This window comes from Thalassophryne amazonica, chromosome 8, assembly GCF_902500255.1.
Source record: "Thalassophryne amazonica chromosome 8, fThaAma1.1, whole genome shotgun sequence".
Classification (NCBI taxonomy): Eukaryota; Metazoa; Chordata; class Actinopteri; order Batrachoidiformes; family Batrachoididae; genus Thalassophryne; species Thalassophryne amazonica.
Genome location: NC_047110.1, coordinates 26,038,561 through 26,057,339, shown reverse-complemented (window position 1 = coordinate 26,057,339; position 18,779 = coordinate 26,038,561). Strand labels below are relative to the sequence as shown.

The 18,779-nt window shown below is 40.9% G+C and overlaps 1 protein-coding gene and 1 long non-coding RNA gene across 4 annotated transcripts in view; one reads left to right on the top strand and one right to left on the bottom strand.

Moving 5' to 3' along the window:
• tmtc3 (transmembrane O-mannosyltransferase targeting cadherins 3) overlaps positions 1-10,300 on the top strand; it is a 93,860-nt gene extending 83,560 nt beyond the window's left edge. For all 3 annotated transcript variants that reach the window (XM_034175895.1, XM_034175897.1, XM_034175898.1), the window contains one exon: positions 9,034-10,300. In XM_034175895.1, coding sequence (XP_034031786.1) covers positions 9,034-9,896 — 863 coding nt within the window. In that variant the 3' untranslated portion in view covers positions 9,897-10,300. The remainder of the gene's footprint in view (positions 1-9,033) is intronic.
• LOC117515369 lies at positions 6,574-10,918 on the bottom strand. The gene is made up of 3 exons (XR_004562133.1): positions 10,906-10,918; positions 6,776-6,782; positions 6,574-6,649 (listed from the first exon to the last, which is right to left on the bottom strand). It is a non-coding gene; the product is annotated as an uncharacterized LOC117515369 (long non-coding RNA).
• Positions 10,919-18,779: the final 7,861 nt, after the last annotated feature.

Below are 18,779 nucleotides of genomic sequence, written 5' to 3'. Positions count from 1 at the left end.
TAGCTTTTACAACATACAGTGACGCCGGTAACACATTACTTAGTAACACGTTACTCTAATCTGATCGCTTTTTTCAGTAACGAGTAATCTAACATGTTAATCTTTCCAAATCAGTAATCGGATTAAAATTACTTCTCTGAGTCACTGTGCGTTACTATTGTTTTTGTATTGTTGATCATTTGCAGCTTTAAAACAAGTACTAACGCTTTTTTCCCCCCACCCAAATGCACCCAAGTCTCTTTCTGAGGATGGCCTGACATAAAAAAACGCTGATAAAAAAACTTTAGCTGTCAATCTGGTCATGTTTTCTGCATAAATACAACCCCAATTCCAATGAAGTTGGGAAAGTTGAGTGAAATGTAAATAAAAACAGAATGCAATGATTTGCAAATCCTCTTCAACCTATATTCAATTGAATACACCACAAAAACAAGATATTTAATTTCAAACTGATTTTTTTTGTTATTGTTGTTGTTTTGCAAATATTTGCTCATTTTGAAATTGGATGCCTGCAACACATTTCAAAAAATCTGGGACAGGGTCAACAACAGACTGGAAAAGTTGACGAATGCTCAAAGAACACCTGTTTGGAACATTCCATAGGTGACCAGGTTAATTGGAAACAGGTGAGTGTCATGATTGGGTATAAAAGGAGCATCCCCAAAAGGCTCAGCCGTTCACAAGCAAAGATAGGGTGAGGATCACCACTTTGTGAACAATTGCATGAAAAAAATTCCATCATCTACAGTCCATAATATAATCAGACGATTCAGAGAATCTGGAGAACTTTCTACACGTAAGTGGCAAGGCCGAAAACCAACATTCAATGCCCATGACCTTCGATCCTTCAGGCGGCACTGCATTAAAAATTGACATCATTGTGTAAAGGATCTTACTGCATGGGCTCAGGAACACTTCAGAAAACCATTGTCAGTTAACACAGTTCGTCGCTACATCTACAAGTGCAAGTTAAAACTCTACCATGCAAAGCGAAAGCCATACATCAACAACATCCAGAAACACCGCCGCCTTCTCTGGACCCGAGCTCATTTGAAATGGACAGACGCAAAGTGGAAAAGTGTGCTGTGGTCTGATGAGTCCACATTTCAAATTGTTTTTGGAAATCATGGACATTGTGTCCTCCAGACAAAAGAGGAAACAGACTATCTAGATTGTTACCAGCGCAAAGTTCAAACGCCAGCATCTGTGATGGTATGGGGGTGTGTTAGTGCCATGGCATGGGCAACTTACACATCTGTGATGGCACCATCAATAGCGAAAGGTACATCCAGGTTTTGGAGCAACACATGTTGCCATCCAAGCAACGTCTTTTTCAGGGACGTCCCTGCTTATTTCAGCAAGACAATGCCAAGCCACATTCTGCACCTGTTACAACAGCGTGGCTTTGTAGTAAAAGAGTGCGGGTACTAGACTGGCCTGCCTACAGTCCAGACCTGTCGCCGATTGAAAATGTGTGGCGCTTTATGAAGCGCAAAATACGACAACAGACACCTCGGACTGTTGAACAACTGAAGTCGTGCATCAAGCAAGAATGGGAAAGAACTGCACCTACAAAGCTTCAACAATTAGTGTCCTCAGTTTCCAAACGCTTATTGAGTGTTGTTAAAAGGAAAGGTGATGTAACACAGTGGTAAACATACCACTGTCCCAGCTTTTTTGAAACGTGTTGCAGGCATCCATTTCAAAATGAGCAAATATTTGCACAAAAACAATAAAGTTTGTCAGTTTGAAAATTAGATATCTTGTCTTTGTGATGTATTCATTTGAATATAGGTTGACGAGGATTTGCAAATCATTGTATTCTCTTTTTATTTACATTTTACACAATGTCCCAACTTCATTGGAATTGGGGTTGAAAATGTTATCCAGTCTTGCTGCTCTAACAGCAAGTTTGCACAAGCAGTTTATTTCTTACTAGCTTTTACATTATATATGACAGAGGTTATATTTACACACAAATGAAACAAGAGGTTCAACCTAGCTAGCAGCATGTGACATCACCACACTAACCTCCGTGAGATCATGCCATAAAATTAGGTACAGAATGTGACTTTTTAACCTCTTACAATATGTCAAGGTTAGCCATTTTTGAACTTGTCCAAGGTCTGTGTCCCAAGAATGTTCAGTGTGAATTTGAAGACTGTGGCAGTAGTAGAACTGGACTTATGTTGTACGCAGACGGACGGACGCCAGATCCTCGCAATACCCAATGGCCATATGTTGGCCTCCGGTAAAAATGACGTACCTTGAAATATGTAATGTAATATACCATTTAAAGGGTACTGTCTGGAGTATTAACCTGTAAAGTTTCAGAGCGTAATACGTGCTCAGTGTGGAGACACAGCTGAATTAACATTCAGTGCACCTCTCCATGGGCAAAAAAAAGAAGCATTTTTGAAGATTCTTTGACCATACTTTGACTAGTCTACTTCCTTAAAACTAATCCTCTTCCAGTGGTATGCCCGCATTTCTGGTCCAATACGAGATACACAAAAATGTGACATGCAAAGACGTGACATACAGCAACTGAGAGAGATTTGTTGGAACTGTTAGCTACTGCTAGAAGTGTTCAAACCAAGCTGTATTGTGAGTACCAAACAACAGTGCATTCTAACTCATGGCATATGTCCAAGATGGTCTGTAACAATTGGAATGCTATAGAGCATGACATACACAAATTGTGATGTACCATGTCTGTGCATTATTAAGGTCCCCTTCACACATAGCACAAATAAGTAGGAATCAGGGCGAATCATGGCAAAACAGCCCAAATGAGCGAACCCTGAAAACATCGAGCTGCCGTCGTGAGGGACACATGGTGGGGCAGGCATGAATAAACACAGTGTGAGCAGCTGGAGCGTGTGGATAAAAACCAGATTGAACGTGTAGAACCACATCATGCTGCTGCTGTGGAGAAACAAAAAATAAAAACTACACACAAAAAAAAAAACGCCGCAATGTCCAATATTTAATCCCTCTTATCGAGCATAAAATACAAGTATGATCCCTCTGTGCCTCTGTATATGACCCATGGTCATAGACGTACAGTCATGAAATGACATGAATGAAGCAGTGCGCTCTCATTATGTCTTATTCTGTCCGGCCAAGTATATAAATAATTACTGCAATCACCAGACACTGACAGATTAGATATTGGTGTATAATTAGTGAAAATCACTGGGTTGATATAAATAATAAATAAAAGGGGACCCAATACAGAACCCTGCGGTTAAATAAAACTTAAACGCCGCTTGCGAGATTTGAACCTGCATTTGACAAAAGCTCTGATTAACAGACTGAAACTTTACCACTGCGCTATAATTGCTGTCTTATAACAGGAGCGTAAAATGCTTAACATCAACAAGGAGATAAACGTATTTTTAAATTAGAAATTAGACTATGTATAGAAGAGGAAGTTTTTGTTGTCTTTAATTACAGCAAAAAAAATGTTGTAATAACTGACAAAACAGCATTTGTTACAGTATATTTTTGGTGATAAGTGACTGAAAGTGGCATATTTGTGGCACTGTTGGTTTGTCATAGTCCTGCAGCGCGCCGCTCACAGGATAAGCGTGTCGGGCCAGACACACGTGACATTCAGATTGCCTGCTGCGTGTTCACATGATCTGATGATCTGTTTCACATGGAGCATCCTGCCAAGGTGCGCTGTGTGGGGCCGCTGCAGCCCGGTGCAGTTGTAAGGTCATGTCCTTCAAAACACAGTACGTGTTCCCCAGCGGTGACATCCAGGACCAGAGATCTCAACAGCTGCTGCTGTTTGAACCTGTCCGTTCAGTGCCCAGACCAACGTGTCACTCTGTTTTTGTGTTATGTGGTCATTCATTTTTGTTATAATTTTGTATGTAGTTATTGCAGTAATTATTTATATACCTGTCCTGTCATTGGTCTCTGTGTTTGTAATGTTACACGTCGTGTGAGTCGTCATTTCTAGCGGTCTTTCGGCCGCTGGTGTGCGTGAATAGTTGTAGCGACAGGTGTACAAGGCGTTAGAGGCAGCTCTGATTTTTCATGAATGGCATGCAAGTCCTCTTTCGTGTGCTAGCCGGCTCAATCATGATATTTTTGAAGGGGCCTAAATGGACCTGATATCAAACAGGTGCCCTACCATTATTCCCTTTGATCGCTTTGGGTGAAGAGAGTCCATCTCAGACAAGCTGCTGTTGTCCCAAATGATGCATGCGCAGTGAAAGCAGGGCGGACCAATTGGCGGACCAATTTTTAGGGGGGGACCGTTTGGTCTGTGACATTGGCAACTGAGGTGGGAGTTCACACTCAGTCCCGTGACATTTACATTAGGTGATGGTCTAGTGGTTGAGGCGTTGGGCTTGAGACCAGAAGATCCTAGGTTCAAATCCCAGCATGACTGGAAAATCACTAGGGGCCCTTGGGCAAGGTCTTTAATCCCCTATTGCTCCTGGTGTGTAGTGAGTGCCTTGTATGGCAGCACCCTGACATCGGGGTGAATGTGAGGCATTATTTGTAAAGCGCTTTGAGCGTCTGATGCAGATGGAAAAGAGCTATATATATGCAGTCCTTTTACCATTTACGTTTGTCTGGGATACTCCAAGTAAGATAGACTTATTGGCAAAGGAGAAGAGACACCCTGGGATAAAGTGACAGACATCTTGTTTGAATCAGCCAAAGACTTATTGCCATATAAAGAACAAAGAAGCATGCAGAAATGTATGACAGAAGAAATTTTATCAATGATTGGAAATGGACAGAAGTGTAGAAACCGGCATGAGAGTTATGGAGAGTTGGACAGGGAACTTAAGCTGACATACAGAGGCCATGGAGAAATGGCTGAAGGAGCAGCAATAGAAAGTCATTTTGGTGATGACCACAAATTTGATGAGGATTAATTAGCTATTTGGTAGAAAGTGGAAAGCTGGAACAATGCTTGTTGAAATGGGGGGAATCTTGAACAGATGGACTTGATACATTGGAGAGTTGTTTGATGATGTGAGAGAGAAGCATTGCCAAGGTTCCCAGATTCAGGAGAAGGTCCCAGTATTCTAAACGAACAAAGCAGCAGGGCCAGATAGAATAGTTAAAGAGGCGATTGATGCTTTTGAAGACGCCAGAGTTGAAAAACTAACAGAAGTCATCAATAAGATCGATGGCGATGGAAAATTTCTAGAAAATGTGCATTCACGTCATGCTTCCAAAGGAACCTGGTGCTGTGGACTGTGAACACCGTTGAATGATTAGCCTAATGAGCCATGTTTCAAAGATCATCCTGAGAGTTTTACTTCCAAGAAGAAGGAACAGGATAACACCTGATATTGGAATAGAGCAGCCTGGATTTGTTAAAGATGCTGGGATGAGGAATGCCATTTCTGTCTGATTTCAAAGTGAATCTATACAGGTGGAGGAAAACAGGAAAGAGGTTGAGTTACTGATGGATCCTGATATATCAAAGTATATGCTGGGCTACTGGGCTGTAAGTGACAGTCTTGTTTGTAAAACTACAAGGGCAACCTGGATTGGACCCAATCTGTATTTCTGGTGGTAGCAGAGTGCAGTGAGTAGTATTGAAAGAGGAGTCAGACAGTCCAATCTTCTACACAGGAAATTTTGCTGAGTAAAATTTACTCTGCTGGGATAACATTTGGTCCCAGTCTAAAATAGAGTAAAGTATGCTCTACCACAGGGCTTAATCAACTCAGCATAGTGTAAAATCAACTCTTATTGGCGTAAAACCATTTGCATTGACTAGACGGCGCCGCCCTAAAATTCGGTCTGCCCTGCCTTCACTGTGCATGCGTCATCAGCCGTGGTTCTGCTTAAAACTGCACTCCAGTCATCTGTCGCAGCGACAGATTTCTGAAGCTTTTGTACAACAATCATTTCTGCATAAATTTAGCATTGTTTCAACAGAAATGGCAGAGGAAGGGATCACCGCGCCACAGCTACACGACTGCAAGCGCTTGTGTTCACTGACCGTCCGTCATTTCAAAGCGTCATGGAATATCACCTCATTCCTGCTCAAAACAGCCTTGTTTCTGCTTAAAACCGACTTTAGAATAATTTAAGAGGTTTTACCTTGTCATCTGATGGTTAATATCACTTTAATCCATTTAATCGTTTTGGGTGAAGAGAGCGGCTGAGCTCCGAAATGATGCATGCGTAGTGGAGGCAGGGCGGAGCGGGGGGACCATTCAGTTGGCGACACCAGTAGAGCTGATTTCACTCTACATTAGTGTTTTTTACTCTGTTTAGACTGGGATCAAATGTTATCCCTGCAGAGTAAATTTTACTCAGCAAAATTTACTGTGTATGAATTTCTAGGGTTATTCAGAAAGATCTGAGTGTGAGTTCTCTCTGTATCTCGGGTTTTCAGGACTCCCACTTAAATACTTGACCTATAGATGTGGTCACAATTAAATTATGTATTAATCTAGAATAGGTTATAAATAAAATTATTATTTTTACCAGACAATGTGGACATCCTCATAGTTATAAACTCAGAACAGTTTAGCTCCTTTTCTATTTTGTTGTATTTTTCATGGTCTTTAATACAGCAAAGTATTTTAAAATATTCTATAAAACACTGGACACCTTGTTTTCATTCAGGACCACAGACAAAAGTTCCTTATTTTCATTACTCATTATGTTATTGTTAATGGTTATCTTTATTATTGGTGCAATATCTCAGAATAACTAACTTGTGCTGACATAATTTTATTATTATTTATTATTGCAATTCAAAGATTTATGCAGACTTTATGACTTTATTTCTCTATTCAAACACTAAACATTACTGTAAAAACATGACTTGCTATAGTCTTTTTAATTTCTAAGTCAAACGTATGATAATTTGTCAAAGTGTGTCTATTACTGTACTTGAATATTGAAGAATCTTAAGTAGGGCAGCACGGTGGATTAGTGGTTAGCATTGTTACTGCACAGCAAGAAGGTCATGGGATCGATTCCCACCTGTGGCCTTTCTGTGTAGCGTTTGCATGTTCTTCCTGTATTTTGGTGGGTTCCCTCCAGGTGCTCCGGCTTCCTCATACATCCAAAGACATGCAGGTTAGGTGGATTGGAAACTTGAAATATAATGCAATGCTAAAATACCCTCGGCCGTATGAGCCTTGTGTTCTTCATAATTTGCAGTTGTTTAATTAATTAAGATCCTGTTGTCTTACATACAGTTCGTACATGTTCAGTGAAGCCCCTCTACTAGTCAATCAATCAAAAACAATATTTACATTTTAACAGCATCTGCAAGAGGCTTTGCGTGTGCCTGTACATGAGCCTTTTGACAAAGGTGGAAGTGATGCAAATCAAGGAATATAGATGAACACAGACAAACAGATGGACTGACAGATGGATGGACGCCAGATCTTCGCAACACCTGATGGCCATATGTTGGCCTTGGGTAAAAATTGTCCTTAACTGTGCGTGTGGGTGTGACTGTATTTATTTATCTACAGTATATGTGGCCCTGCGACAGGCTGGTGTCCTCTCCAGGGTGTGTCCTGCCTCGTGCCATAACTGCTGGGATAGGGATGGGACAGTCCCTCAAGGGATTTATGATCTTGCAATTGCAAGAATTTATACTTTTGCAAGCTATCACAAAATGATTTGTTTGTTCTCATTCATTAATTAATTCATTTTCTGGCACTTATCCAGGTTTGGGTCACAGTGACGTGTTTGATCTTGCAATTTAAAAAGAAATCTTGAACATTCTTAGTTTGTGCATTAATTTTATAGCCCATAATCCTAACACTAAAGAGGAAATACAGTGTCACTGTTGGAAAAAACTTTTTTCAGTTTTATTGAACTATTGAACTTGAACTATATTCTATAATCTTGAATTCGTATCTGTTATAACAACAACGTGGTCTTAAGGAGTTTGTTTTAAGGGCTAGACAGAAATGTACTGTCTGTCACACCAATAACATGGGAGTGAGGTTGTGCTGACTGTTGAGTTCAACTTGTAGCTGTGGAGTGGAATGCCCCAGACCAGTCAGGTTTATGGACTAAAATTAACACACTGTGGTCATTCTAAAGGACACTGTAAAGGATTCAGGGGAGGTGATGGTTTAGTGGTTAAGCATTGGGCTTCAGACAAGAGATCCTCGTTTCAAAACCCAGCCAGATTGGAAAATTGCTAAGGCCCTTGGGCAAGGTCCTTAATCTCCAAGTCCCATTGTGTAGTGAACGCCTTGCATGGCACCACCCTGATGAGTGTGAATGGGTGAATGCGAGGCATAATTGTAAATAAAGCGCTTTGAGCTTCTGATGCAGATGTAAAAGCACTATATAAATGCAGGCCATTTACCATTCTAAATGGTTACCCAATGCTTTGATTGGCAGCAGTTATAAATCTATGTACCCTGTTTATGTACCCATGGTTTCACTTACACTGCCAAGAAAAAGTAATGTAACTCTTTTTTATTACACTTATACACTGAACAAAAATATAAATGCAACACTTTTGTTTTTGCTCCCATTTTTCATGAGCTAACTAAAATATCTAAAACATTTTCTGTATACACAAAAGACCTATATCATATATATGACCTATGTCATATATAAAGACCTATATTTTGGCAGTAGTGTCATATTCTCTGAACACCTTTGGAGACAGCTTTTGGTAAAGAACTAGACATTCGGTTCACAGGCAATAGCTCTGGTGGACATTCTTGCAGATAGCATGCCAGTTGCATGCTCCGTCAAAACTTGTGACATCTGTGGCATTGTGCTGTGTGATAAAACTGAACATGATCTGTGGCATTGTGCTGTGTGATAAAACTGAACATGAAGTGGCCTTTCATTGTGGCCAGCCTAAGGCACACCTGTGCGATTATCATGCTGTCTAATCAGCATCTTGATATGCCACACCTGTGAGGTGGGATGGATTATCTCTGCAAAGGAGAAGTGCTCACTAACACAATTTTTATTATTATCCTTTCACACAGAGTGGAATGATTTACACATGCATGGCTCAGTTTTTGGCTTTGTGTCTGGTCCCTTTCACAGGTGAACCCAAGTTTTGGTCTGAGGCCAATCGCCGTTTCCTGATCTATATCGAGGAGGAGCCAGAAGATGCCAATGGCTATTTCAACCTCGGAATGCTGGCCATGGATGCTAATGAAAATGCAGCGGCTGAGCGCTGGATGCGTCAAGCCATTGGTTTGCAGACAGGTTTCCGTAGCGCCCTGTTTAATTTGGCATTGCTCTACTCTCAGTCCAAACGTGAGATGGATGCCCTGCCCGTGTTGGATGAGTTGCTTCATCACCACCCAGAACATATCAAGGGTTTAATCCTGAAAGGTGACATCCTCATGAACCACAAGAAGGACACGCATGGTGCCAAAGCCTGCTTTGAGCGCATTTTGCGCATGGACCCCACCAATGTGCAAGGCAAGCACAATTTATGTGTAGTCTATTTTGAAGAACGCGACCTGCTGCGTGCCGAACGCTGCCTGGAAGAGACCCTGGCTTTGGCACCAAATGAGGAGTACGTGCGTCGTCATTTAAGTATTGTCCGGAATAAAATGGCTGCCATGAGCGCAGCAGGGCAACCACTTAGTGCGGCTGAGGGAGCTGCCAAGCCACCTAAGGAGGAAAATCAGGAAGGAGCAAGGGAGGTGGGGGTGGAAGTTACTGGGGTTGTGGAGGAAGGGAGGGGTGCTGCTACTGGAAAGAAGGCTGTTCATGAGAAGAATGTGCGGAAATCCTCTGCTGAAAGCAGCGTGGACCAATCAGAGGCACTGGACGGTAGCCAGCCTGACAAACAGACTCAGGGTAAGTCCACTGAAGAGATTAACGACATCGAGAAAAAAAGGGCAGCTGCCTTGAAGAGACTAGATGAGATTGAACGCATATTAAGTGGTGACTGATGTTATTGCAAATTATATTTTTATACAGCTCAACGCTCCAGAATAAGACTCCTTTTTGCCAATAAAAATGTGTACTCCTAATTGATAGCCATTTTATTTTTGGAATAATTAATGTATTTCCAAGTCACCCAGAATGGCCCTGATGTTTTGGCACCAATCTTAAAGGGAAATGTTGATTAACAGACGCAAAGCACAAGTCAACTCTCTAAAATCTTTTTAAAGCTTATCACAGATGTAGATAAACAGTGTTTTGTGTTTCAAGTGGTTATTTTTCATGTTGTAGATCCTTAATATTTTGTTTATCACTGGATTTTTTTTTTTTAACTCAGATGTGACTCACTCCTATTGTTGTTGTAAGAAAATGAATAATTGTATCACAAACAATTAAAGGATGTGATGCGTTCCCCAGATTTCTTCAAAGCAGGGCGGTAGCTGAAAGTAATCTCAAGCACAGCGAGCAGCACGCCACAGGAACAGATGAGAGCTTATGTCGCTTTACAGCGATGTCCCCTCATTTTTATTTACATCACACATTTCATTGGCATCTTTCCCTGAAAATGTGAGCCGAGCTGAGGATTTTGGTTTGATCAGAGCAGCTCATCAGCTTCTGGTTGCATCATCGTGTTTCTTCCACTTCACACCGGCAGTTGCACATCATCAGAAAATTGCGCTTTTCTTCTGCAACACAGCAACAATATTTGTTCAACTTTATGGAATATATTTGTATTAACACTATAATTCTTGGAAGCTGCAAATACACATCTTCTTTATCAAGTAGTTTCTATATTATTTTTACAGCCCATGGAGAAAGTTCAATGATACGGTTCAATATATGGTACAGAAGTCGCTGTTCCATACACTCACAATATTTCTGTTTTTGGTGTGGAAGTGTCTCGACGACCCCCCCCCCCCCCCCACACACACACACACACACACAGACACACAACAGAAATTTTCAAATGACTTAGTCAACGGGACAATAAAAATTTCAAACTTAAAATGTCTTCACTTTAAAATAAGAAAAACAAGAATTCAAAACACATCATTTCATTGCAGGTTTTATTATTTGGCATGATAACATGATTTGTTTAAGAAAAAACTGATAAAATACAAGCTGATTTTGTTATAAATTGCAGGAGACACCTAAAGAAATTACGGTAGAAAAAGTGGTCAGAACATTTTACATACAGTATTTACCAGTAGTGTGTTTACATTATTTTGGAAAAGTTTTAGACAGAATAAAATTGCCTATGGTGCTGTGGGTCCTCCACTTTATGGTTTGTTGTGTACTGTATTATCACTTTCTATGTATTACTGGTCACATTTAATTCGTGTAATGATCTATTGGTCAGCTTTGTTGCATTTTTGTATCACCATATATTACGGCGTGACATGCTGTTCCCATGGTTGTGAAATCAGACTGCGCTTTATCAGAAAATAAGTATAAACTCTGAGTCTTCCTGCTGGTAGATTTCAAAAAGAAAAATAAAAAATAACTTTTTTCACAACAGGGAGAAGTAGTGAAACTTGTATAGAAACCTCTGATCAGTCCTCATATTAAATCTGTATCTCTGTAGTCCAGCATGTTGTCCATCTATCCAGTTAAGGGTCACAGGTAGCTGGAGCCTATCCCAGTGGTCATTGGGAGAGAGGCCTGTCGAACGGCTGATACGTACACAAACAGTCACTCCACTCACACCTACTGTCAGTCACCAGTTCATCTCACCTCCATGTCTTTGAAAGTGGGAGGAAGCCAGAGCACCTGGATGAAACTCTTGCAAACATGGGGAGAACATAAATTCTGTGAGACCTGTTTTACATAAATATACCTCAGCCTTAGTTTAGACACATGCATACACACATAAACGCTACTTCCGGTTGCAGGCAGCTGTTCCTTATTGGTCACTTCTATGCATAGCTGCTATTGTTGGCATTCTGATGTAATGAGCTAAAATCTAAGTCATATTTTTTGGTCAAATAAATAAAAACCCCTGCCCCCTTCTCTAAGCAATCAGACTTAAAGTGACTCTCCAGGATTTTGAAACCCTATCTTTAGGGCCCGATCACACGGCGATAGATAGACAAAGGATAAAAAGTCACAAATTGTCAAGAAAAGGTGGACGAAAGATCCTGCAGCTTTCCCATCACCGAAAAGCCTGTGAATCAAGAGTGGGAAAAAAAGGAAAAAACAAAACTGAAACTAATGAAAGAAAAAATAAGTGAACATCAACCTTGACACTTTAAACAAAATCAAAATGAAACATTCACGATGACGTGACCGAAAGCGGGTATAAAACCGAACACAGCCAGCCTTGTCCTCATGTCCGCAGTACTTGCAGGTGCAGGATTCTGTTTGTCTTAAGAACAGGTGAGAGATGATGTTTGTCTCCACATCAACAACATGTCTGCACACGCAGGCCAGCCACAAACAGTTTGAACGTGCATAAATGGTTAAAGTAATTGATAAAACGTTCTTGTTTCTGTATGAAAACGTTGGCTTTTTTGTCCCAAACATGAATGATTCATTTATGATACGAGGATGTTTTGTTCAGCTCGTTGAAGCTTTACTTATTGATTTGTTCAGATAATATCAACCTTCATTCAATACGTCGGACTTGGGAGGTTGAAAGAAGTTGGATGAAAGTCAAACAAAACACTAACATTACGAAAACTAAGCAAAGGATGGGAAGCCATCAAGAAAGAAAGCAAAACAACATACGGATGAACGGAGGTTGTCGTCTTTATTCATTCAAATTTTTCAACAGTTTAAAAATTCTGATGAAGCACCAGCTGCAGGAACAAAGCTGGATGAAGGTTAAACGATGCCTCCAAAAGTCAACTAAAGTCCAGATTTCTTCTTTCATTTGGTCTTTGTTGTGCTTCGTTAGTGCCATGTGACCGGGGCTTTAGATGTTTTTGTGTTAAATTTTTCACTCATGACATAAATGACTTTAAATAGTCCAGTATGGAGCTAGAATGCTAACACCATCATGGGGCAAATACCTCTAAGCTGTAATGGTACGGGACAAACTAAAACCCTCAAAGTAACTCACTTTTTGTTGTCTCTGATTCATCCAAAATGTCAGCAGAGGTGTTTGGTAGCATAGAGACAATCCCCTTGGTTGCATGCATGTACATGATTACCTCAGTAAATGTAAACAAACTTGTTTTAAAAAATATACTTTTAACATCTTACCTGAGACTCCTTTTCTCTATGACACCTAAATAGATCCTTGCCATGTAACACTCATTAGATGCCTCTATGTATGAGTGACGTCATGCACCACGAATTTTGGTACTATTTACCGTGCATATTTGTTCCGTATATTTCACATGATCACACTTCCATTAGCTTTTCTTAATAATGTTTCCATTACACGAGGAAGCTAAATCCTGTAACTGCAGTGCTCACAGGGACATGTTTAGCAGCTGTTGAAGAGCATGTAGGTCAGTGGATAAGGAGCTGGCCTGCCCATACAGTAGTGTTCAGAATAATAGTAGTGCTATGTGACTAAAAAGATTAATCCGGGTTTTGAGTATATTTCTTATTGTTACATGGGAAACAAGGTACCAGTAGATTCAGTAGATTCTCACAAATCCAACAAGACCAAGCATTCATGATATGCACACTCTTAAAGCTATGAAATTGGGCTATTAGTAAAATATTGTAGTAAAGTATTGGTCTTGTTGGATTTGTGAGAATCTATTGAATCTACTGGTACCTTGTTTCCCATGTAACAATAAGAAATATACTCAAAACCTGGATTAATCTTTTTAGTCACATAGCACTACTATTATTCTGAACACTACTGTATGTAGAGCTGGGTTCAAATCTCGCTAGTGCAACCTGTCACTTAACCGCATTATCTCAGTCCACCCAGCTGTAAAATGGGTATCGCCCTTGGCTAGTGGATAGCTTGTGATGGACTGGCGTCCCATCCAGGTGGTGTCACGGGCTCTCGTCTGCTTCATGGCACAGGAACCGAAGGTGAGCCTCGGGGTCCAAAAGGACTTACTTCTTCTTTAATTGCATTTTTTTCGGGGGTGGCGTTGACTAAAGCAGACATGCTTCATGCACACACCACTGAACTCCTCAGTGATTCCCACTGAATTCAGCAGCATGTCAACAAGGCCTCTGTGGGGCAGTGAACAGCCGTATCCTGCTGCTCTCCAGTTCCTGCTCTCAGAAGATGAACCTGATTTTCAGTAAAATAGTAAATGACTCAAATCTATTTAGGTGTCATTTAAAACAAATAATGTTTTTCCATTAATGGAAAGAATATTTACATGAGCTAAAGGTTGGATGAGGTGCCAGCCTCTTTCAACATTATCATTGCACTCATAAAACACAAATAAGGAATGTTTAAGTCATTACAAGTAACCTAGTCACCTGTCGATAAAGGGATCAGTTTTGGTAGCAAACAAGAAGTTCATTTTCATGGTTTAATTTACAGTGCCATTAAATTTTCTAACTGTTTAGCCCATGAAATTGTTGCAGTTCTGACTCAGTACTGGACAGATTAAAATCATTTCTAATCAGAGTTAACAGCTGAACCTAAAAAATATCTAAAAAAAACAACAAAAAAAACACCCCAAGTTGAAAATTCCCTGAGTTCCACTTAGGGCCAAATGGCCCAGAAAGGACACTCCCTCTTTCTGTGGATGTTCTGGTACTGTTTTCTATCTTATAGCATGGCCAAAACATGGCCGGTAAGTGTCATTCCACTTCGTCACTGCATTGTTGTTCTACAAGTGAAACAATGTATTGATCCAAAAAAAAGCCTTGAGGTTTTTTGTTAGTTTATTTATTTATTTTTTTGACTGAAATAGGTATTGAGGAATAATTGAAACCCTGTTGTATGTTCTGCAGCTTTTGTATTCATCATCTTATAGAATATTAACGTTTTAAAAAATATTTTTATGTATGACTGCTCAATCATAGTATTCTGAATACCACTGTAATTACTGCTGACATTTAAAATGTTTTAGGAAAGTTCACATTAATTGTGTGTGTGTGTGTGTATGGAAAGTAGACAATGCACACATCTACGCTCTGTTGGTGCCAGTCATTACATCGCTCTGACACAGTGCCCTCTGGGCGTGATTGGCTCCTTTCCAAGCGATTTAAACAATTCTCAGCATTGACTGAGACCACGTGAAGTGACAAGAGGCTGTGCCAGATGCTTTTACTGAAAAACCGACCAACAGTACTTGTTAGAGTGGCCCTCTTCTTCACATTAGCCCTGATGGTCATGAACTTTGTATTTCCAACTGTACGGCATGTCATCCTCGTTCTGTCCATCCAGTCTTATGAAAATTAAAACAGAGCTGATAGAGTGTTAACAAGCCAATGTTTTTGCTTCTCGGTGCAGTAGGTTTGCTCAGTGCAATGCTAAAAGTGGAGCTGCAACAAAGGAGGCATTGCTGATGTTCAAAGCACTGTAGTGGTCGTGAGGACTGGTGATGTTCTCATGGAGCCTTGCTATGCATCTTTATTTAATCCTGAAAGTCTGTTGTGTTAGCGATACACTGCATTACAGTGTGTACTTGCACCCAGTGTTATTTATTTCGCATGGACTGTGAATGCTGCAGATTTTTTGTTTGCCACTGACAGCATGCTTTTAAATGATGCTGCATTGTTGTGTTTGTGCTAAATTTACACAGAGCAGTGTTTACCTGGGAAAAAAAAACAGGTACATAGAGATGCATTGTGCTGAAAAATGTGAAGCGCACAGACACGCATGAGATCCTATCACAGTCCTACAAAGCTTGACTATTGGTTTAAAAAAAATCCTACATTATCACATTTTCCAACGGCTGTGCATATCACAGAATAATCACATGAGCATATTAAAAACAAATATCTACAGTTTAGAATCACACAGTTAGAAAAATTCAATCTGCATATTTGTCAGTATCCCCTAATTGCCAAAAGTGGCCCATGGGCCACAAATTGGCAGCCCTGATTCAGGTGCTGCATGGTGGCCGACTGTCCGAATAAGGCTAATGTGAGAGGTCTTTTCAGTAAGTGTTAGTCTACACATCCAACCTCAGTAGCTGCGTTTTCTTGCCTGCACAACCGCCTCGACATGTTTGAGCTCCGGGTCATAAACAAACCGCAATGCGTGCCCACTTTTCTACCGCATTGTCACTTTTTCTTAGCATTTTCACTTTGTTTGCGTGTAATTTGCCCAAAATTTTAGAGAAAATGCCGTGTTTCTGTCCCTGGAAGTAGCGAAATGGTGTCATATTTTACTCATGAGACTGCGCTGGCCAATTACACTTTTTCTTCAACAACACAGATGTCTGGTGTGAAACAGGAGTCACTGAGGGGTTTTAGCAGAATGAACAATTGCACAAATGGCAACCTAGCGTTTAATGAAAAAGAAAAAGTGTTCCATGCAAAATATACTCAAGGAAAGAAGAGATTGAGGGTTTGATAACTGATGCTAAACAGCAGAATATTTAACCGGAGTTTTAACATTGTCTTGCTGTCAGCTCACATCTGGTAAGATATAATAATGTTTTTAAAGAAATGATTAACATGCTCTTAAATCATTTCCAAAAGCTCAACAGAAGATAGTGTTCGGAGAAAGCCATAATGAAAGCGCTGCAGAGACGCCAAAAATTATTTGACATACAAATGAATTAATATTTGGTTTTAATAAATTCAAATAAATTCTGGCCTGGTGGAGATTCTCAGTAAGTGTAGGTGAAACACTGCAGTGTTCTTTAAATGCTGTCCTGTCACACAACTGTAGCTGCTTTTCACTTTTAGAGCCAGTGTCAGTGTTAAACGTGTGTGAAATATTCAAGCAGCTTTGAGCATCCAGTTCACATATGCTGTTAAAATCTCGTTTTGCTAAATGACAGGTTTTTGTATGATTAAACTTTTTGTATGCATTTACCCTTGGTGGTAGGGTTCTGTGTTATTAAATAAAATCAGATGACAAATCAGCCTTTGTGTTTCACCCTGTTGTTAAACTGTAACGATTGTGCAAGCTGTTCCTGCAGTTTTCTTGTTCGAGATTCATGTTGTGATGAGTGGCTCATGGGTCGGGTGTTGTGCAATGAGTGAACCTCACTCCCAGACACCAAAAGACATCCTGGTGACAGAAAAATGCAGGGATCCTGACGCTGACCTCTGGTTCTTTGCAGACAACAGGAAAACAAGATATTTCATGTTTTGTGCGGTCATCTTAATTAGGGAATAACCCAAGTGTTTGATGATTTGCGGACATTAATGCTGGAGTTTATGGTCGCAAATTGAGTTTTATCGGCGATGCGTTAAAACGGATATTGATTGCTGTGAATCAAGAGTGTAAAAGTAACGAAAGAGGAACAAAACAAAACCAAAGCTAACATTGATCTTGACGCTTTAAATGAAACTCGCCTGGAGCCACTGCCGGAGCAGTGTGTGTCTGCATCCTGCGCTGCATTCCAGGACTCAGCGCTGGGCTGGAGCTCTGTAGTGCCTGACTCCTGGAGAAGCTGCAAAGAGAAGCACACAAGCCAACTCACTGTGGAGATCTGTGAGCACGTTGGTGGATCCACCTGCTCTGGTTAATCGTCCAGAACAAAAGAGGGATCATCTCCTCCATCATCAAAACTGTCTGGTTCAGACACTGCGCGTGCCATCTTGCTCCAATTAAAAAAAAACTGAAGCGCTTGCTCAACATTCACAAGACGACTCATTTTTATAAAACCAAAACACCACCACCACACTAACCACACATGCCAGGGGCGTGCTGGGAATATTTTTCAGCCCGGGAGTTTCATATCCAACCGGCCCAAAAACCGCCAGCGCACAGCGATAATAAGAGTTCTGCTGTGGCATTTCAATCCAGCATTTATGTGCTGACTGACTGTGAAAATTGGGTGGCTTATAATAGAAAGAAAAAGCTAGTTAGTTAAAACAAGAACGGTATTGTTAACTCACCATTTTTGGCCCTTTTTCAGCCAATTTTTCACTCCTGCGAGAATTTTTTGGATCGCGCCGAGTTTCAGCTTAATCGTGCGTCCTGCATCGTGCAGTCTACATGGAGTAATGAGCTGCGTTTAACATCTCACGACCACCTCCCGATGGGGAATCATATGGTCGGATGAATATCAACCCTGTTTGATATTTTGGTCGGCCGTCGTGACTCGTGAGGGTTCCGTGCTGCTGAAGCAGCGCTACAAGCGTCTACGTGCTGATTACGTCGCGCACTGTGCATGTGCAAACACCAGAGAGAGCAAACAGTGATCTCATGTAAAGTCTTGTGTTTTTAGTTTTTTTATTGCGTTCCCTCGCAATAACTTAATATCATATTAAATTTCATGCCTGTCAGCGTGTACAGTGAGTGGAATCAGGTGGGGGGAGACTGAACATATAGGCACGCGCGCACACACACACACAGCAGACAACAACAGGATTCACGACAGATGAGGGAATAAGTTGCTACACCTTGCGCAGCTGTATGACTCCGTATGAAATATAGTTTATTTATACAACAGTGTAAGTAGCAACACCTGTTATGAATGTTTGTTTTCTTTTTTGTCCTCTCATGAATCACGTTGCTGTCTGCTGTGTGTGTGCGCGTGCGCATATGCGCTCAGTCTCCACCCACCTGATTTCACTCACTGTGTGTTGTGTGGGCCGCCGAAGAGGAGGTACTGCTGGCCCACCACCACAAGATGGCGCCCTGCTTGAAGTGCGGGCTTCAAGCACGAGAGGGCGTCGGAGCGACCAGGAGTGACAGCTGTCACACTTCATCCGTACCAGCTGTCACTCATTCACTACTCATCACCACCACCATAAAGGCCGGACTGCAACTCCACCTCCCCGCCGAGAAATCGGCTACCATTCAGGTAATTTTCTCTGCTGACTCAAAACATTGAGTA